General features: G+C 38.6%; 1 protein-coding gene across 2 annotated transcripts in view; it reads left to right on the top strand.

The window, feature by feature from the left end:
• Positions 1–16,723, top strand: part of PTDSS1 (phosphatidylserine synthase 1) — a 33,648-nt gene extending 16,925 nt beyond the window's left edge. The window contains exons 6-13 of one of the 2 annotated variants that reach the window (XM_064442353.1): positions 808–959; positions 2,987–3,128; positions 4,085–4,197; positions 5,747–5,812; positions 10,034–10,133; positions 11,340–11,408; positions 11,934–12,003; positions 13,339–16,723. In XM_064442353.1, coding sequence (XP_064298423.1) covers positions 808–959; positions 2,987–3,128; positions 4,085–4,197; positions 5,747–5,812; positions 10,034–10,133; positions 11,340–11,408; positions 11,934–12,003; positions 13,339–13,448 — 822 coding nt within the window. In that variant the 3' untranslated portion in view covers positions 13,449–16,723. Of the gene's footprint in view, positions 1–807; positions 960–2,986; positions 3,129–4,084; positions 4,198–5,746; positions 5,813–10,033; positions 10,134–11,339; positions 11,409–11,933; positions 12,004–13,335 lie in introns of both variants that reach the window. The other variant, XM_064442352.1, reaches the window with a different exon arrangement.
• The last annotated feature ends 1,551 nt before the right edge of the window (positions 16,724–18,274 follow it).

Genomic DNA, 18,274 nt, shown 5'->3' with positions numbered 1-18,274 from the left:
ACACTTTCCAGGGGAAATCTTTAAGGGACTGAATATGTTTTGATATATCCAGATGGTGTCAGCTTCTCAGTTTGATGTTGGTTTCTTTGTGGCCTGTTTTCCAGTATCTTCATTGTAAATATATCTTCATCTTTAGTGCTTACCAGAGACCAAGTAGGAAAGGAGAGCGGAATATCCTCTTAACTTCTTAAACTGTCCTGGATCAAGTATAACAGCAAAGCTTGTAGTATCTGAAATATTGGTGAACTCTTAATCTTTTACAGTCACTAAATTTCCTAAAAATAGTGAATGTACAAAATAATTTTGAAATAGAGCAAGTATTAAGTCCTGAACTCCAGCTGACAGCTGTTACAAATGTATCCATTCTACTTACTGCATCTTGTTGCTGGTTTAGAAAATGTGCTTCTTAAAACTATTTAGCAAAAAATAAAGATTCTCTTCAATTTACTTTTTAAAGCGCAAAGCACCTTATTTCCTCCAAGAAATGCAGTAGTTTTGCTTGTTTCATGCATTTCTATTAATGTTCTGTGTATCGTCTTTGAGAGGGCAAGATCTGGATGATATCCTTATATACAGCATTACCCCAACAGGGAATGGTGAGAAGGAAACCTCTGATGTCTTGTGTGGTTCTATCCAAGGCCTTTGGAAGTTAATGGAAGGATGCCCGTCAAGTTTCAGTGACTGTGGCTCATGTCCTTGAAGTATGACATGTACTGAAAACCTGATTTTTGAATGTGTACTTAAAAAGTGAATTTGTATGAATTCTGTGCTGTTCCTCACCCAGAATCTTTTTGCTGTATTCTGTAGCTCTTCTTCATGCACCTTCTGCCTAATTTTGCTGAATGCTGGTGGGATCAAGTCATTTTGGACATCCTGCTTTGTAACGGGGGTGGCATCTGGTTGGGCATGGTAGTTTGTCGTTTCTTGGAGATGAGGACCTATCACTGGGCAAGCTTCAAGTAGGTCTAAATTAAAGCTTGATAAACATTATATTTGATGTTATAATATTAAATTCATTTCCTTTGGAAGTAGACCTTCTTTGCATATGTAAAATGCATGTGTTATAGAAATACCATGCAATCTGCATGTGCTAACAATGCTGTAAATTTATTTCGAATTATAAAAGTCCATCTCGTAGTAATGCTACTGTACAGCATATGTTTGTAAATATAATGATGTATATATTATTTTCCTTGGCAATTGAAGTTACAACATTGATGCCAAATGAAAATACAAAGTAGTAAAGCTGTTTGGTTTTTTCAGTTTATTTTACACAATTTAAACTTTGAAGAAGGCACTGAACAAAACAAATTGTAATTGTTTTCCCATCATACAGTGTTTTTAAACTAGATTTAGGCTCAGCTTAGTGAGGCATTAGCGTGGCATTAGTGTGGCATTCTGTCAGCACTAGCTGTAATTGCAGAAGAGGGTTCAGGCTGATTGTACCTGTGCTGTGAATTGCCTTAACCCATTGCTGACCCTCTAAAATAAATGGAGTAATTGCAAAATAAAGTAACATTTGTTGTGGAAAAGGGCAACAGCTTGTGGCCTAGTGTCAGTTCCCAGTTGTCCAGCTACGGTTTCTACCATTGTATTTTGCCCCTCTCCTGCCTTCTTCCCTGCCAGTTGGTGACAAGCATTACCACGTAACTGCACGTTACCAGTGGTATAGATGAAACAGGATCAAGTACAATGAATTGCTAAATTGCTAAATGAATTGTACAAGTAGAGGATCAAGTACAATGAATTACTAAATTGCCTTGAGAGATGGAAAAGGAGCTCAAATCTACGTGAACTCCTGTGCTGCTTTCTTTTCTTACTCACAGATTTGCTAATTGCTCTGAGAACAATCCAGCCTTTAGTCTCAATTCAATTTTTCTGTGTTTCAATTCAGGAGCAATAATAAGCATTATAGAGTTGATGGTCCCTCTGTTTTCAGAGAGCTCACTGGAAGTTAAAACAGCAGAATGTCTATGGCAGGACTAGTCTTTACTGTCTTTGGAACAATTTTTCCTAACATTCTTTTAAATGCATGAGTAGATTTTTTTTTTTTTAAACTTTAATATGAAGAGGAGCTGCATAGAAGGAGAAGCTTTTGTTTGTGCCCTTTTGTTTTCTTTTTCTTTTTTCATTGAATAAACATGGATGTGAGATTAGAAGGTTCCCCCTAACTGAAGATCCCACTAGCCTAAAAGAACACAAGTATCAGAAATATCAAATCTGAATCTCCTTTTTTGTCCAGAAGGGCCAGGGAAACAACAGGGTGAAAATTGACTTCTAGCCCTGCTAGTCCTCCTTCAGAAAAGGAGACTCAGTTTTTCTTAGATTCCCTGTCCTTTGGATGCTGTTGCTCTTCTGAATTAATGTTATCAAAAGCAAGAACCAGCAACACATCTGTCAGATGAACCTCCATTCACATCCCCTTTCAAAAGGGAATTTAAAAGCCTTCTAGCTTTTAATGGTGCTATCACAACTCTCCATAAGATTTGCATGCACCTAGTATCAGAACAGCAGGGGTTATATGTCCTCTAAGTGCAGTATCTTCAAACCTGTGGAGCCAGCTCCTTATAAAATTAATGAACAATGAATCAGACAGATTCTTGAAGGACTGGTATCAGTGAGCTATAGAACAAGGAGTCTTGGGGATAAGAGTAGTGGCAGCATACACTAGGAAGAAATATCCTCTAGATTTTCCAAGGGCGGTGCAGAATTGCAAGCCTTGTTTGTTTCCTTCATGGAGAGAATGATAGATATGTTTTGTAGTAAGTTACTGAGTGAGGGTAGAAGAGGTGGGCTTTCATAGCAGAATGCACCTTGACTGAAATGCTTAATAGATCGTATTTCTTAACTCACCCTTGCTTGGTACACAGTTGTGGCTGTGAAGATCTTTGCAAAAAAGTGTGATTGTTCTGAAACATCAGTAACATGCTTTTTTTTTCCCCCTTGCATATTCCTTGTATTTACTCCAGCCATTCTCTTTTTCTAGGGACATTCACACGACCACAGGGAAAATCAAGAGAGCTGTATTACAGTTCACCCCAGCCAGCTGGACCTACGTTCGCTGGTTCGACCCAAAGTCTTCATTTCAAAGAGTGGCTGGAATCTACCTTTTCATGATCATTTGGCAGGTAAGAAATAAATTCTGTGAAATCAAAGCTGCCATCAGCTCAGTTACTTATTGGCTGTGTTTGGGTAGAAGATATTCTAATCTGTATGTCTGTCATTGAAATACACAATTAAATGAATTGATAATACAGAATTGGTCAGGGCATTGTTCATGGGAGTTACATGATAATTCAGGTGCGTAATTACAGAATCTCTGGAAAAAAACAAACGTTACAGATTGCTGTACTGGCTATCAGATTGCTCTTTGCAATTGATACAGTTTTAAAAACTGCTAGACAGTGGGGTTTTGGGTGGTGGGGTGTTTTGTTTTGCTTTTGTTGGGTGGGTTTTTTGGTTGTTGGTGGGGGGTTTTTTGTGGGTTCTTTCCCATCAACTGTTGAATGGATCAGCAATACTGAGAATTTTGGCATTGATCCAGCAAGACTCCATAATATGTCCCAATTGCTTTGGTACTTTGTCATGCCAATGCTAGCAGACTTCACTAAAACCTAAACTGTTTTAAAAATTTGATTATTTGATTAATTTAGTCTTTGAAGTGAGAACCAGAAGTTTTTGGGGTTGTTTTTTTTTTGTTAGTTTTAAAATACAATCTCTTCTATTCTTCTACCAAATTTGCCTCAGTCATTCATACCTGATTTAGGGTACAAAAGTTATCAGACAACCTCTGCAGTGTGAGTTAGTGTCTGGTCCTTTAATGGGTTTCTGGAAAGAGAGCAAATACTTTCATAGAGGTGTCTAGGGCAGAATTCTTTGTTTTGCTAGTCTATTCCTTGCTTGTCCTAGACTGGGAATCTTAGACTCTTCCAATCCCCAATCTAACCAGCACGGTTATAGTAGAGCATAAATATTTTTCCATCCCTGTTTTAGTTCCCATATTACTTATTGTACACTTTCCTGTAGTAAATCATTAAGAGTTACATAAGTTGAACACTATTAACTATTTCTTTTTTCCTTCAAGCTGACTGAGTTGAACACGTTCTTTTTGAAACATATCTTTGTGTTCCAAGCAAGCCACCCTTTAAGCTGGGGGAGAATTCTGTTCATAGGAATCATTACAGCACCCACTGTAAGGTAATTTTGTTGCCATGGTGTTTTTTCTTATGTTTAAAGTAGCTTGACTTCTAGGCACCCAAGAACTGCACACGGTTAAGTACAGCATGTTTCAAGAAATTTATACTTTTGCTGCCATGAAAAGCAAAACAATCATCACTTTTCAATAAAGTGTATTTTCTGCCAAGTAAATTAATGAAGTAAAATGTATATAAACATCTGCGTTTCCATAGGGATGTGGAACCAGTCTGTTCCATCTTCTATTTGTATAGCATCTGCCTGTGTTGTGGGTTAGCTGCATATGTTATCCTTGAGGACTCTGCCTGTGAAAGTATCCAAGTTGATGAGTCAGATGCTCACAAAAGTGTAGATGAGGAAAAACAGAGCTGTTGGTTTTTCTAACTGAGCTCCTCATTCTGTCTGTCTACAGGAAGCATTAGCATGTTATAAGAAAAGACAGAGCATTACTGTATTCTGAGTAAGAGAACAGTGTATATGCAGTGTTAGCAGTTGTGTAGAAACACTAACCTGCTTTTAGACATGCACAGTATTTCACATTGTTATGAGAGTCCCCTCAATAGTTTTTTTTTTTCTGTGACGTAGCTGGAGGTAGACAGAATGCACACAGTTTTGAAGTTAGAGGCAGGAAATTTCCCATTCATGAGTAAAGTGAAGTTATCTTGGACAGTTAAATGGCAGCTGTGAATTGGTTTATTCCTAAAATACAGCTGTTAGTGTCTCACGTTAGGTGCAGTGATTTCACAGTTAACTAAACCACCTTAAACATCCTATAAGCTCCTGTTTCAAGTTATTTTTCAAGAAAGTTTCAAGCTTTCAAGTTATTTTTATGGCACTTGCCAGCTTGTAGAAGTTTGTATTAATGCAACAGTACCAGGATTGTTTAAGAGTAATGCTTGTCTTCCCTATCAGTCAGTGGAAATGAGAGATGGAGACTAAGAAAAGGAACTTTTATCCTACTTCTTTGGAATTCCTCCCTCTAAACTCTTACAATTTAGAAGCATAAAGAACAGAGCAGAATGGTCTCCAGACTGTTTTCAAAATAGTGAGAAATTCTACTCTGTTCTTGAGAGAAAAACATGCCAGTGGTTAGAGCACTCACCCAGGATATTGAATAGCCATATTCAATTTCTTCCAAGATTTACACACGCTTCTGTCAAGAAAATGCAATTGCTAATGAACTAAAAACTGTAAAAAGTGGGGGATTCTCTAATTCTTTCAAAGCTGTTGCACTTTGCCTAAAATAATTGGAGATTCAGTGGAGAGGCAGGAGACAAATATGTAGCTTTATTAGACTACTGGTTTGGGTACTTTCCCAGTCCTTGGTCTCAGGATGGTTTTCTGCGTTGTTTCAGGCTATTCAGTCTATATGATAATCTGTCCTCCTAGAATTGAAGCCATCTGGTAGACATCCAGCACGATTGCATGTGATTTTAACCATCAGCACTTAATTTTCAGTACAGATACATTTGTAACATAAACATGTTTTCTAAGTGTAAATACTCTGGGGACTTTCAGCTTCACTCAAGGATTTTCTTATTTCCCTTCTCAGGCAATACTATGCGTACCTCACAGATACGCAGTGCAAGAGGGTGGGAACTCAGTGCTGGGTGTTCGGGTAAGTGATTTTTGCTGCATTCTTGAAGCACTTGGGCAAGTGTTAAGTATGAGTCCAGCACAGGAGCAGGCTTTGCATGAAGCCACTCCTTGTCTTGTGTTGTTTTTAGTATAAAGAACAGTATGGAAAATTCTGGATTTGGAGGTAGAATATAGGAAGTGATGGAATGAGTAAGGAGAAGAACAGAAGGAAGAGCTAGAAACTGCTGGATAAAGCTAGGCTCCTTCACAGTAGCATTGGCCTTGGTGCCCATATTCTCAGTCAGGTGAGAAAGATAAAGCTTTTGCCTCTACCACTTGCCTGTCATTGGAGCAATGTTTACCTGGCCGTCAAGGTGGGCATTGCCGCTGTTAGCGGAATCACAACAGAAGACAGTGGAACAAGCCACAGTTGTAAACTATTTCGATTCTGTTCTCAAAGAGGGAAAAGAGTAATGCTATGGAAGACAGTTATCTTGTCTAGAATCTCTTGGAGGAGACTTTTAAATGAAGAGTTTGCATGATTGCTTCTGGTGAGAACTTCCTTCTCTAGATGGCTTGACTAAAATGTACTGTTCTGGAAACCTAAAGCATATGTTATTGTAGTGTTGTGAAAGCTTCTTGTAAATAAGCAGCATAGCTGTGTCCCTTTTGACTTACGACTTGGAAGCTTACAAATGGGAAAACATAGAAGAACCTAAATCATATCGTAAAGAAAAAAAATATAATATGTAATTTAAGAAACTGTTCAAGAAGCTAATTTCTGATGGCAATGGTTTTAAACTAAAACAGCCGTTTCATTCTCTTTGTCAAGATTAGTGTATGTCATACTTCCAGAATTGTCTGAACATACTCAGATCTCATTTAGAGACAGTGCTCTGGCAAACTTATCTCATCTTTACTGTTAGTCTTGGGGATGTTAGAGTTTTAGGAACAGTGCTGGGCTGAAAGGTGTTTCCAGGTGCACTACACCACCGTAAAGAATACCCCTTTGTCAGCATTTAACTGGGATGAGAGCAGAGCATGCTGCAATGTAATTGAAGAGATTTCTACTCTTGTTTTAAATGTACCCTGGAGAATGTGACATGTCTCCTTGGGTTTGGCTGGACTTAAATATACACCTCTTTCACTGACTTATCACCTGCCTGGATGCATCTATTACTGTCTTCAACTCATGACTGTAACTTTCAATGGGCTTAAAAAAGGTAGTAATTTTATTCTTGTCTAGTTTTATTGGTGCTGAGTAGGAGTTCATGATATTTTCTGTAAGCCTAAACCTCCTTACTTAGGGAGGATCCCCCTCCTCAAAAGATGCATTTAGATTCCTAAAGAGAGTCTGTGACATACACACAGTCCTTAAAAAAGGCACTGGGTTTTTCAAACGATCATGGCAGAGCAACCTGTCTTTCTGGGTTTGGTGCGGATGGTGCTTTAGTACTGAAGATGACTAATTAGTCAGACAGTTAATATGCCTACTTAATTTACAGTTAGAATCAAATAGCCTTGCTCTGTTTGTGCATAAACATCTAGTAGTTACAGATCAACTGTATTATTATTTTGGAGATATGCATTTGGATACAGACATGTTACTGAAATCTATTTAAATGATTTAGCAATTGAGATGTTTATATGTAAAAGGAAATCTTCTCAACTATAGATGTTAATTTTGAAGTCTTATAGAAGACACATTTTAAACAATTTTATAATTTTGAGGGAAGAATTTTCAAGTTCTGCATTATGAAGAAAGAAAGATGAACTTCGGTTTCATCCAAGGGAAAGAATGTAAACGTATTCTTTTGCAAACTGAAGGGAAATGTGATGCTGAATGTTTGCCTTCTGCCTCTGAAAAATTTTTAAGGGTTACAGGCACCATCATCCTTGGTTCAAAGCTCTCACTGAACACATTAATGTAATATATGTTAATAAATAGATGCCCAAATATCTCTTTATGATCATATAACAAGAACTGCAATAGAATATGCATCTACAGTCTGATCTAATTGTGGGAGATGTGCATAGAGTAAGTATTCTCCTTGATGCTGCTTGCTTCTGTAATCTTCTAGAAAAAACAGAGTAACACGAGGAGTTCCTGTGTTTGTTGGAAAAGCAGCACTCTTCCAGTAATTTAACTACCCAGAATATAATTTCTGAAGCCATTAAAAGCAAGTATATAGAATATTCATCTGTGGTGATCAACACACATTTCTAAAGGCACAAGTTGAATTTGTAACAGCCTGACTATGGGAATAATTAAAATTAGTGCCTTGCATTAGTATGAAACTGTTCTCTCTGCAACTTGACATATACTGTAACATCACTCTCAACAGATGGACAGTAAGTCATGTAAGGCATGAACAAGGCCAGTGCAACAGGTCTGCTGGAAATTGTACCATTTTCCTCAAGATGAAGCCTTTCAGAAAGGAGTATCTGTTAGGCTGTTAGAAGACCATTCTAATTGAATAAAAATCACAGTGTCGTTAGCTCTGTTGCATATTCTCTATCACTCTTTGGTAGCACACTAACACCTTTCACTGTTACCATTCTTCTGCCTTTTGATGTATCACTTCTTTAACTGTAATAGCTGACCTATTGTACAATGTGTTTAACCCAAGTATTCTTGATAAGAATAATGGAAATAATGTATAAATGCAGCACAAACAGCTGTATTGTTTTTTGAGTCCTTGTTGAAAATAGCCTATTGTTTTGTTTATACCTTTGAGTATGTCATACCCTCATGCTTATTTCCTGACGTTGGTCTTTCTGTTCCCACTGCTGTAGTTCAGCTTTAACTATTTTTTAATATGCAGCTGGATCAGTAAGAATAATATCAAAATAGTTGGTGACCCAACAGAGTAACACTGCTCTCAAGTTTTTACTAATGTGCACCTCATTGATTTCCACTCTTGGTTAATTAGGTGTTACTTGCACAATTCTAAGTCTTGGCCCTGCTCATCATGCTGCAAGCCACAGTAGATGGTACAGAGAAAGCTTAGTTTATTATTTGCACCTGGACCATATATGCAATACCAGTAGTTAAGTCTTGCACACATCTTTCCTCCCTTTTTCATGGAGGGACCTGGGTCTTCTCTGCCAGCCAGTAGAGCTGGTTTTGGCAGCTCCCTGGACGTGGAGAGTGCTGGTAGGGAATGTGTCCTGCAGTATCGAGCTTTAAAGTATTTGAGAGTGGAACATCCTGTGATTCCTGCAGTTGAGCTTACCTTTTTGAATATTTGATACAGAAACACTTGACATGATGTTAAGTGTGCCTGCACGCTTTTCAGGAGGAGTGCTCATGCATGTGCTCGTGTAGAGACACTATTGAACAAGTTAAGTGTTAAACTTTTATAAATTTAATAGTTTTCTTCATGGTTTGCTTCAACTTGAGAAGAGTCAATTTTCTACGCGTTTGCACGAGTCACATTTTTATACTAGTATTTGTTAAAAAGATGTAATTTTGTGTCAAGGACCTACACAAACTAAGTATATTTCCATGGCAGGTGGCAGAATCTTTGGATTTCTAGCAACTTGTTCCTCACCAAGTGGTGAACAAGTCTCCATAGCTTTGAGCCTGAAAGGATGTAAACATCTGGTAACAAGTAGAGGGCTGGAGTTACTTGTTTTAATGCTTATAATGCCAGAGAGGAAAATAAATATTGCAATTTTCCCCTCACATTTCTCCCCAAATCCTCTGACACTGTAGTGTGGATGCATAAACCAGAGCAAATGTGTGGATTCTCAGAGAATTTAAAATGCTGTTTCCTGTTAATTTTCTCATTAAAATCCATCTGAAGCAAGCAAAGTAGCCTATTTAGAATTGCAGTAAATTTACATCCAGTAGCGAAATACCCAAAGCACAGTTCTAGTTCACCCAACAGGGAGTCTCTTGGTTGTTCAGCATGGAAAAGAAATGTCTGGTGAGGGCTGAAGCACAGTGGGTAGGTATAAACGGAAATTCTCTGCTATTGGCACACAATCGTGCTTGTTCCCTGGGCAAGCAGAGGTTCACAGAACTGCGAACTGCCAGTCAATCACTTCTTGTATGCTGTTTACCCTGAAGAAAAGTATAGAAAGAAAAATAAATTTCCCAAAAATTTCAGTTAATGGTGGTGTTGGGAAGGTGTGTGCTCACTGGAGTAGTGCTTGTTTAGAGCTGACAGTCTGGGGTCTGGGTTGTGAACATGTGAGTTAAATCCTTGGTGTTTGTAACCACTTTCCCCCCTGCCCTCCTTTCTTTTACCCACAGGGTTATTGCTTTCCTTGAAGCCATTGTATGCATAAAGTTTGGACAGGATCTTTTTTCCAAAACACAAATACTGTATGTTGTGTTTTGGCTTCTCTGTGTGGTAAGTGAGATTTCTCATGTGAAACATAAAGCATGGCAAAAGCATTGAAAGCATCTAAATAGCTTCCTCTCTGGAACAATGGCAGCAGGGGATCATTGCGGGGGAATGCTGGTAAAGAGTTTTATGCGTATCTGAGGAAAAACAAACGCTAGATCGTTTAGAACACACTTTGAAAGGACTAGAAGAACTTTTTCTTATTTCTTGATGTAGCAGAATATAGCCACTTTACCAGTGCTTAACAATGAAAGACGCTTTGTTTTATCACATCTGTTTTGTCATTGTAAGCACGATTTGTTTATCTTTATGAGAGAAAATGTCTGTTCAATTGAGGCTAACTTTGGTGGTGCTTGCTATAGTGCCCACTGGAAAGCAACAGGAGTTAAGGAATAGCATTAGTAAGTAATGCATATTGTTTCACACTGTTTCAACTTAAAATTACATAACCCGGCTTTATCAGGCAAATCATTCTCACCCAGCCTGCAACTTTCTGTACTTCAGTGTGATTACTGCAAATGCAGCACAAAATGCCCATTTTATAACAGTAAATAGATGTTTGTCTTGCCAGACTTGTAACTCTAATGCCAAACACATTTTTAATGGCTAGTGAAAAATACAGCGTTTATAATGGGCTGACAGATAAATACTTCTCCCTTCTAGTTGGGAACACAGTTTGAACAGGTGATAGGGAGTCAGAATTTATTGTTCTCTTATTTAGCATGATGACTGTATTCCTGAAGCTGCAGAGTAGAAAAGTATTGAATTGCTTCCTGAATCAGAGCATGGCAGAACCAAACACGTAACCCTGCCTGAAGCATGGGGCAGGGAGAAGGAGAATTCATTTTTCTCCCAGACTGGTTGTTCCTGATAATATACTTACAAGTGCCTCCAACTGCCTTTGTATGGTAACTGAACAGGATGAGGACAAAAACCATACTGACAGTGTGTCCTGTGTGTATGTGGGTGATCTGTACATATTCTCGTGCTCCCACTGAGAACTTGTCTGCATACCCCATGGTGGCAGAATGTATGTGTACCTTGAAGTTGAAGCATGAGTCTTACTTGTTCTGACAAAAGATGCAGAGAGAAACAAAGCACGAAAGTCTCTGAATGTGGAATTTCTAGGGACTCTGAGACCTTGAATCAGCAAGGAATTTGATAAAACTTCTACAGGTTTTTTTTTTTTTTTTCTTCTCCTCCCTTGTTTAGGCCTTTACAACTTTCCTGTGTTTATATGGTATGGTTTGGTACGCAGAATACTATGGCCACCGAGAAAAGGTACTTTATTAAGAAGTCTGTTTTTGTTTTATACCAGAGTTAAAACTGCAAATCTCCTAGATATTAGAATTCTTTACCAGGGCTAGTATAAATGGGGTTGAGGGGGGATGGTCCAGAGTCTAACTGAAGTCAATAGAAAGAACTCTGAATTCAGCAGGCCTTGGACAGATCCCAAATTACCCTGTGGTTTCTAAAGAATGCTGTCCTCTTAGTTACTCAAAATGAGGCTCTAATTTTAGCAAAACATTCAGGGATGAATGGTTAGCTAATGTTCCCATTGTACAGGTGGAATGCTATGGGAATATTAAGAATACTTGGTTACACAACAGATCATGTGGCAAGTGCTGAGTTCTTATATCATCTATGTTGTACCTTTTAACTAGGAAGGAAAAAGTCCTAAATACCGGTTGAATGTTTTATTAGGACTTCTGCCACAGTTTAATTTACAAGTCTAATTGCAAACAGAAGTGCTGATCACAAGAGCCACCAGCATCCCAATGACATGTGTCCTTCTTGTTTTCGCAGACCTTATCAGAAAGTGAAGACAGCCCGTACAGTCCAGATGCCTCCTGGCTTCATTCTAAATTCAGTAGAGGTATTGGCACTTTTGCACCTGTATTCTCAAAGTGGTACCATTAAGGCTCAGTACTAGGAAATGAGGCTTGAGAAACTTACCTTGGAGACAACTGGACTTATTTAAATATTCCTGCGGCAGCTACACAGATAAATCATCTGCAAAGCTATTTTCCTTTACTGCCTTTTTTCTTCTAACTCTTGGAAATGTATTTATTTTTTAATGAAGCAACTGAATTCTTCTGCCATTTTCCAGGCCATTCTTGTAGGTTTAGGGCATTATTAATTTCATAACCATTATGTTCAGAGGGGAAACCTGTCCACTGCATGTTTGATTGGAAACATATGAATGGGAATTGTGCTTTTATTCCTACTTGTTAAGAAACACTCAAGAACGTGCCCTGGAGCTTGTGTTCTTACTGACACTTGCCTAGTCAATGCAGTGCTGATGGTCATAAACAGCTTTCTCTGACCTAAGCAACAGCAGCCTCCTTCTCTGACTTCTTTTCCCTACACTAGAGGTCAGTTAAGTTACCTGCTTCCTCCATTAACTCTTTAGTGTGGTCTTGCTTATCGAACAAATATGAAGATTCACACCTGGAAGTTACCTCTGTCAGAGTTTATGCTCCAGGTGTTTGTATCATTAGAAATATTTCTTACTTATCATATGCTTGAAAAGCATCTACAGCAGAGCTTTATACTTCATACCTGATTTTTCTGGATGCTGATATTAATTTATTCTCAGTTTAGTAAATTGCTGGATTTTTATATTTTGAAGAAAAATTGCTTGCATTCAGAATGTTTTTCCCATATACATATGCCAAAGAAATCTGGCCAAGCAAGTCTTTCTCTGACTCTGTTACTTCACTAATTACAGACTTCAGCATCTTTCACGTTTTGCTCTGGAATTCTTGTTTCAGTCCCCATCATCTCCCTGTGCTTTAAACATGGTCTGTCATAAGAAAGACTAAAACCAGGAAATGTATTCTTTCAAGGATCTGTGACCTCGCTTCCATAGTTCCTAATTTCTGGTAGTAGTACCTGCCAGTAATAAAAATGTGGAGGTTTAATTATTGATTTCATTTAAAATGGAGGATTTCACCACTATATCCTGCTATAGTAAACTTCAGAATTTTTTTGGAGGAGGAAGAATTTTACAGAAGTCTTAAGAATTGCCTTTTTTTTTTTTTAAAAAAAAAAGGCCACTAGGTGGAGTACGAGTATCAACCAGTTTGTCTTAGCCTGAAATAATCCGTACCATAAACACTCCAGTTCTAGAAAGCCTTACAGTCTTTTAGACAAGAGCTTGACAATGTCAAATATATAGAGAGTAAAAAAAATATTTATTTCTCAGCAGGTGCTGACAATAGTCCACCAAAACATTCAGTCAATAGTGAAAGCCATTCATCTAGAAGGAGGAATCGGCACTCCAAATCAAAAGTAGCGAATGGAATTGGCAAGAAATAAGAACGGTCTCTGAAGACATCCTACAGCGTGACTGGGGGTGACAAAGAAAATCAGGCCTGGCTCTGAATTTCCAAATGGAAGACTGATTTTTAAATTTAAAAGTTAAAAAAGGAGGTGTTGAAGAAAAGGAAGATCAAGAGGGAGCCACCAGTGTAGTGCAAATCATTGCCTGCTGACACTTGCCATCACTGATTTAAATCTTGGTTCTTCAGCATGTGGCACTAAAAGCTAATGAAGAGCGTATCCGGAAAGAAAAGTAATTGTGTCGTAGCAGGTACACCCTGCTTTGTGTTCAGGTGTTGAAAGTACATTTTTAATATCTTAGTTGAGGACTTAAACACAACAGTTAGTAAACTGATAATCAGTTGGCATAGTTGGTTGGATTTTTTGTTTTGTTTCACTGTGGTTTTGCTGTTTTCTGGAGGAACATGCAATCCTTTGACTAAAAGCAACTCTGCCCTTCTTTCTCAGTCTCACAGCTCAAGATTTCTATATGACAGTTGGTATTTAAAATTTCCATACTTGTATCCATCTGGTTGCTTTTATGTAGGGGCTCTTTAGACCTGGTGAGAGGGTTTTACTGGTGAAGAAATGGGTCCAGGTTTCTTGTAAAGGATCTGAAACTGATCTTCAGGCATGGTTCTTTTGTTCTACATTGTCCTTCTGCTCGATAGTTACACATTCAATTTCTTCTAAGTTCCTAGAATGCTTATGTAAAAACCTGTTACAAAGTAGAGGGCCATGCCTCCTGCCCTCAGAGACAGATGTCATGTCACTTAGTTGTTATTCCGCCTTTACTACAGTGTGTTTTGCATGCTCAAGTGCAAATATGTAATTTTTTTTTCAGCTGTGTCTTGTTGTGTACATTGTTCCTTCCCACTCCCCTCTAATTTGCCTCTGCTGGAGCCAGAAGTCCCAGTGTCTTCAGACTGATATCAGAAACTGCTTTGAAGGCTCTGATGCCCTACTAAGCCTGGTGATAAGGCAGTTTTTTGCTGAAGTTGAGTTGCTTACTGCTTCCATAAACATAATTATTTTGAAATCTTACTGCAGTCTTTGGTGTCTGAGAGTCAGCATGATATTACTGTGATATACCACATTGCTTTGGTATTTCCTATCATGCAGTCAGATACCCAACAGCAAAGTCACTCTTTTCTTGCAGGTTCTTTGTGTGTTTTCTGGTTTTGTTTGTTTGTTTTTTAAATGTATTCATTCTGACACCTAGCAAAGTGGATAATTCTCCAGCAGTGAACATAGTGATTAAGTCAAGAGGTAAACAATCAAGAGCAATCAGTTCCCGTATTAAGTTATCATAATGTTTTTGTGCCAATTAGATTTTGGGATTCATGGGGTTCAGAGGTGTAGATAGCTTAAGCAAGGATAAGTAATACCCATTAGTCACTTATTCAAAGAAAAAGGAAATCCCATTTTCTTACGAAGGCTAATGTTACTGTGATTTGCCACAGGCTAAGTACTAAAAAAATGCAGCAGAGACTTTACGCAAGTGTATGATACTGTAAATAGAAAAAAGTATCCTGTGAAATCCATTAATTCCTATGTGCCACAGATTATCAGTGTTCTCAATGCACTTAAGCATTGCTGCTGAACTCTCGGAGGCCCTTCATTTCCCACCCCCCTTTTCAATCAGACATAAAGTGTACAACTTGGGAGGTAACGTAGTAGAAGCTGCTATATCATCGTTGTTACAGAGACATTAACTGTTACATGAGAAAAAAATGTTAGGAAGACTTTCAGGCTTTCCTGCAACTACTTGGTTTTCATTCATACTATAACAATTCCATATATTGCCTCCTTACTCGTAACGTACTACATATTGCTGAATGTATTTGTAGGTTTCTTTGGACACTGAGACTTGTTACTTTTTATTTTCTTTGTTAATAACTCAGTCTGTGTAAGACTGAAGAATGGCATTGTAAATTTTCTATTGATTCAATACCAAAGCAAGAGATTGGAAGCCTAATGGTTTAGGTATTTTAAGTGGTTTTCAAGGGTGGGAGCCTGTTTTGTACTTGCAAGGTGTATGCACACCAACTATGTATACAAAGCTTACGTGTGTAAGCAGATGCTGAAGTACGATATCTACTTGCGTGTGGGACAAGCACACATATTGTAAATGCAGACCTGGTGCTCATGCTGCTGAACTGCACCCTAAAAATGTTGGAAAGGCAAATATGAAGTGTTGTCTTGTTGGAAGCTGATTTCTGTATACTGTTACAACAGCTTGGCCTTGAAGAAATGTTGTTTGACAACAGCTTTAAAAATATTTCCCATGAAGTCTTTTTACTTTAATTTTTTTGTTTGGTTGGGGTTTTTTTGCTTGGTATTTTTGTTTGGTTTTAATACTTTGAAAGACGGATGGCTAGGGAGAGGGGAAACTTAAATAAACTATTCAAGTGCTGCTTGGAAAATGGCACTTTGTCCTCTGTCATCAGTTCTGGTTGGAATTCACGTGTGTTATCGGAAGTCCTCCACTGACTGACAACTGTATTTTCAGCCCCATTGTTTTGGACGTGAGCTTTGCACTGGCAGGCATTGGAAAGGTGCTTTTGATCACTGCTGTAAAATTAGTGATCTCAATGTTATCATTTACTGCGCTATTGCTGAATGCTCTATGTGTTTAACACCTACAATGACAAATCACTGAGCTGTTGAGCAACAAGCATCGATGTGTGAGTTCTGCTGCTTGAACAGTGTTTTGTAACAGTCACGGATGCGCTGTCCTGTTCTTAACTACTTGTTCTGTCACAGCCTCTCATTCCTGCTTCTGATGTTCTTTCCTTCTCTGTCCTCTCGTGATCTCCCCTGCTGCTATGGAGAGATCTGAATTGGCCCTCCAGAGGCTGTCCATCAGTGATGTCAGTCATTGAAGGGAGGCTAATTCGGGGCAGCATGGTGTAAGCAGAGGGTAGTGGCAAGAACTTTCAGTAGTGGATTAAATAAAAATGGAAAGTTTTAAAATGCTGGTATACAGTGAACCAGAGCTAGCCTTGAGTACTGGATTCCAGTACTAAAGTTACTGCATATATCATCTAATTAAATATTTGGAGTGTGATTTCAATCAGTGCTTTAGTTACTCTTCTGTGAAGATCATCATTTGATGTTCCAGCTGTTAAAACTTCAATATTTTTTACTTTGTTATCACAAGAGGACACAGATGTTACCATGTATTTAATAGTTTTTGAATAGAGTTGCTCTGTATTGATTGAAAAGTATTGTATTTTGCAATAACTCAGTAAATCAACCCATGTCACCAGTATGTGTGTTTGTCTGTACCTGCAAGGCATAGGAAGTAATTACATACTGCCTTTAGAAGCCATTACATTTTATTCTATGTAATTGTATGCTGACAAATGCGGTGGTTCGTGAGCAGCCTATGGGGCACGCTAAGGCTTTGCTGTAAATCATTTTTTCGGAGCGGCAGATCTGATAATATGAACAGTTACATTACACCTTTTGAAGTTTCTCTAGCATACAGGATAAGTCTTGTCTTAATCATTCTTTTTGGATTTGTTTTACTACTGGATGAGAGAGCTGAGGTGCAAGATGGTCTCACGACAGAACGTCAAAGAAGAAATGAGACTTCCCGTAAAAGAACTGACAGGCAGGCTATTGGCAAATAAAATCCTGCCGGTATAAAGGTGTCACTGAGTATCAGAAATGCTTTGCTTTGGCTTCCACTGCTACCATAGATTCCTCAACAGCAGTTTCCAGTTGTTTTTATACCTAAAATGTATTGTGAGCTGTTGATTGCTCCTCTGCCCTTGGTACTAGCCTGATGTCTAGTGTGTAAAGAAGCGTGGCTTTCCCTTTCTTTCTTAGCTCCTTCTCTCTACAGGCATTGAATACTGGCACCTTCTGCCTTGCTGGGAAGGGCTTTTCTTTAATATGACATTCCTTTTTGAATACTGATTTATAGAGAGCCTATAAATTCTGAGGTTGTAATAAAATTTAGAATAGCCAGGACTTAAGCTTGTTCATCCTCTGGGAAGAACAACTAAGAGGCAAGTGTTGAGTTCGTAAATCTTCTCTCAAGGCTGGGAAAATGCCTGACTGAACAATTTATAAGTGCCACCTCTCTCACCTGACGCTGCTTACTACATTGGAGAAGGCTTTTTAATGTCTTAATTCTGATCAATGAAAGCATTAAAAATGCTGGAAAAAAACCTGAAGCATTGAAAGAAACTTCCTGTAAGAAGCAACACTTGAAAAATGTGCTCCTTTGTAAGCACGGGGCTCTGCTACTTTTGAAGGATTCCTCTTTATTTTGTGTCTTGGTAGTCGCTGTTGCAGTGGCACTGTAACAAGCAGTGTCAGGGTAGGGTCAAAGGAGCCAGACAGCTTCATTTCTGCACAGTCATCCTGTGGCACAATTTGCATGCTATTTTGATAATGTGGTTTGGCACAGCCTGGAAGCTAGAGCCAAAAGCTGCCGTGGTACTGATTGAAATAGGTATTGGTGTCCATGCCTGCTTTGATGTCCGAGTGCTCACATTCAACTATGTGATGATAATATGCCCATAGGCCTAGGCGCTACTCTCCTGTGCCGCTGTTCTACTGGTAGTTCTCCATCTGACCATGCTGGAGCACTGTAAGGGTGACACCACTGGGGGCTGGGGTTTAACCAGAGGTTTCTGAGCTGGTTTTAAACCTCGTATGCTCAAAATACCTCCTGCACTAGTCTGTCTCCCTCTCCAGGTTTGCTCTGCCTTCTTCTCTACCCATTGCCACCACATAGTTTTGTTCTCTGGAGCCCTGGCAGGGACTGGTCCTACTTCAACAAATTAACGTAGTTCACTAAAGGTACA

Source organism: Phalacrocorax carbo, chromosome 2, assembly GCF_963921805.1.
Source record: "Phalacrocorax carbo chromosome 2, bPhaCar2.1, whole genome shotgun sequence".
Lineage (NCBI taxonomy): Eukaryota > Metazoa > Chordata > Aves > Suliformes > Phalacrocoracidae > Phalacrocorax > Phalacrocorax carbo.
The sequence above is the reverse complement of the archived record's forward strand: the minus strand, read 5'-3'. Positions and strand labels throughout refer to the sequence as shown.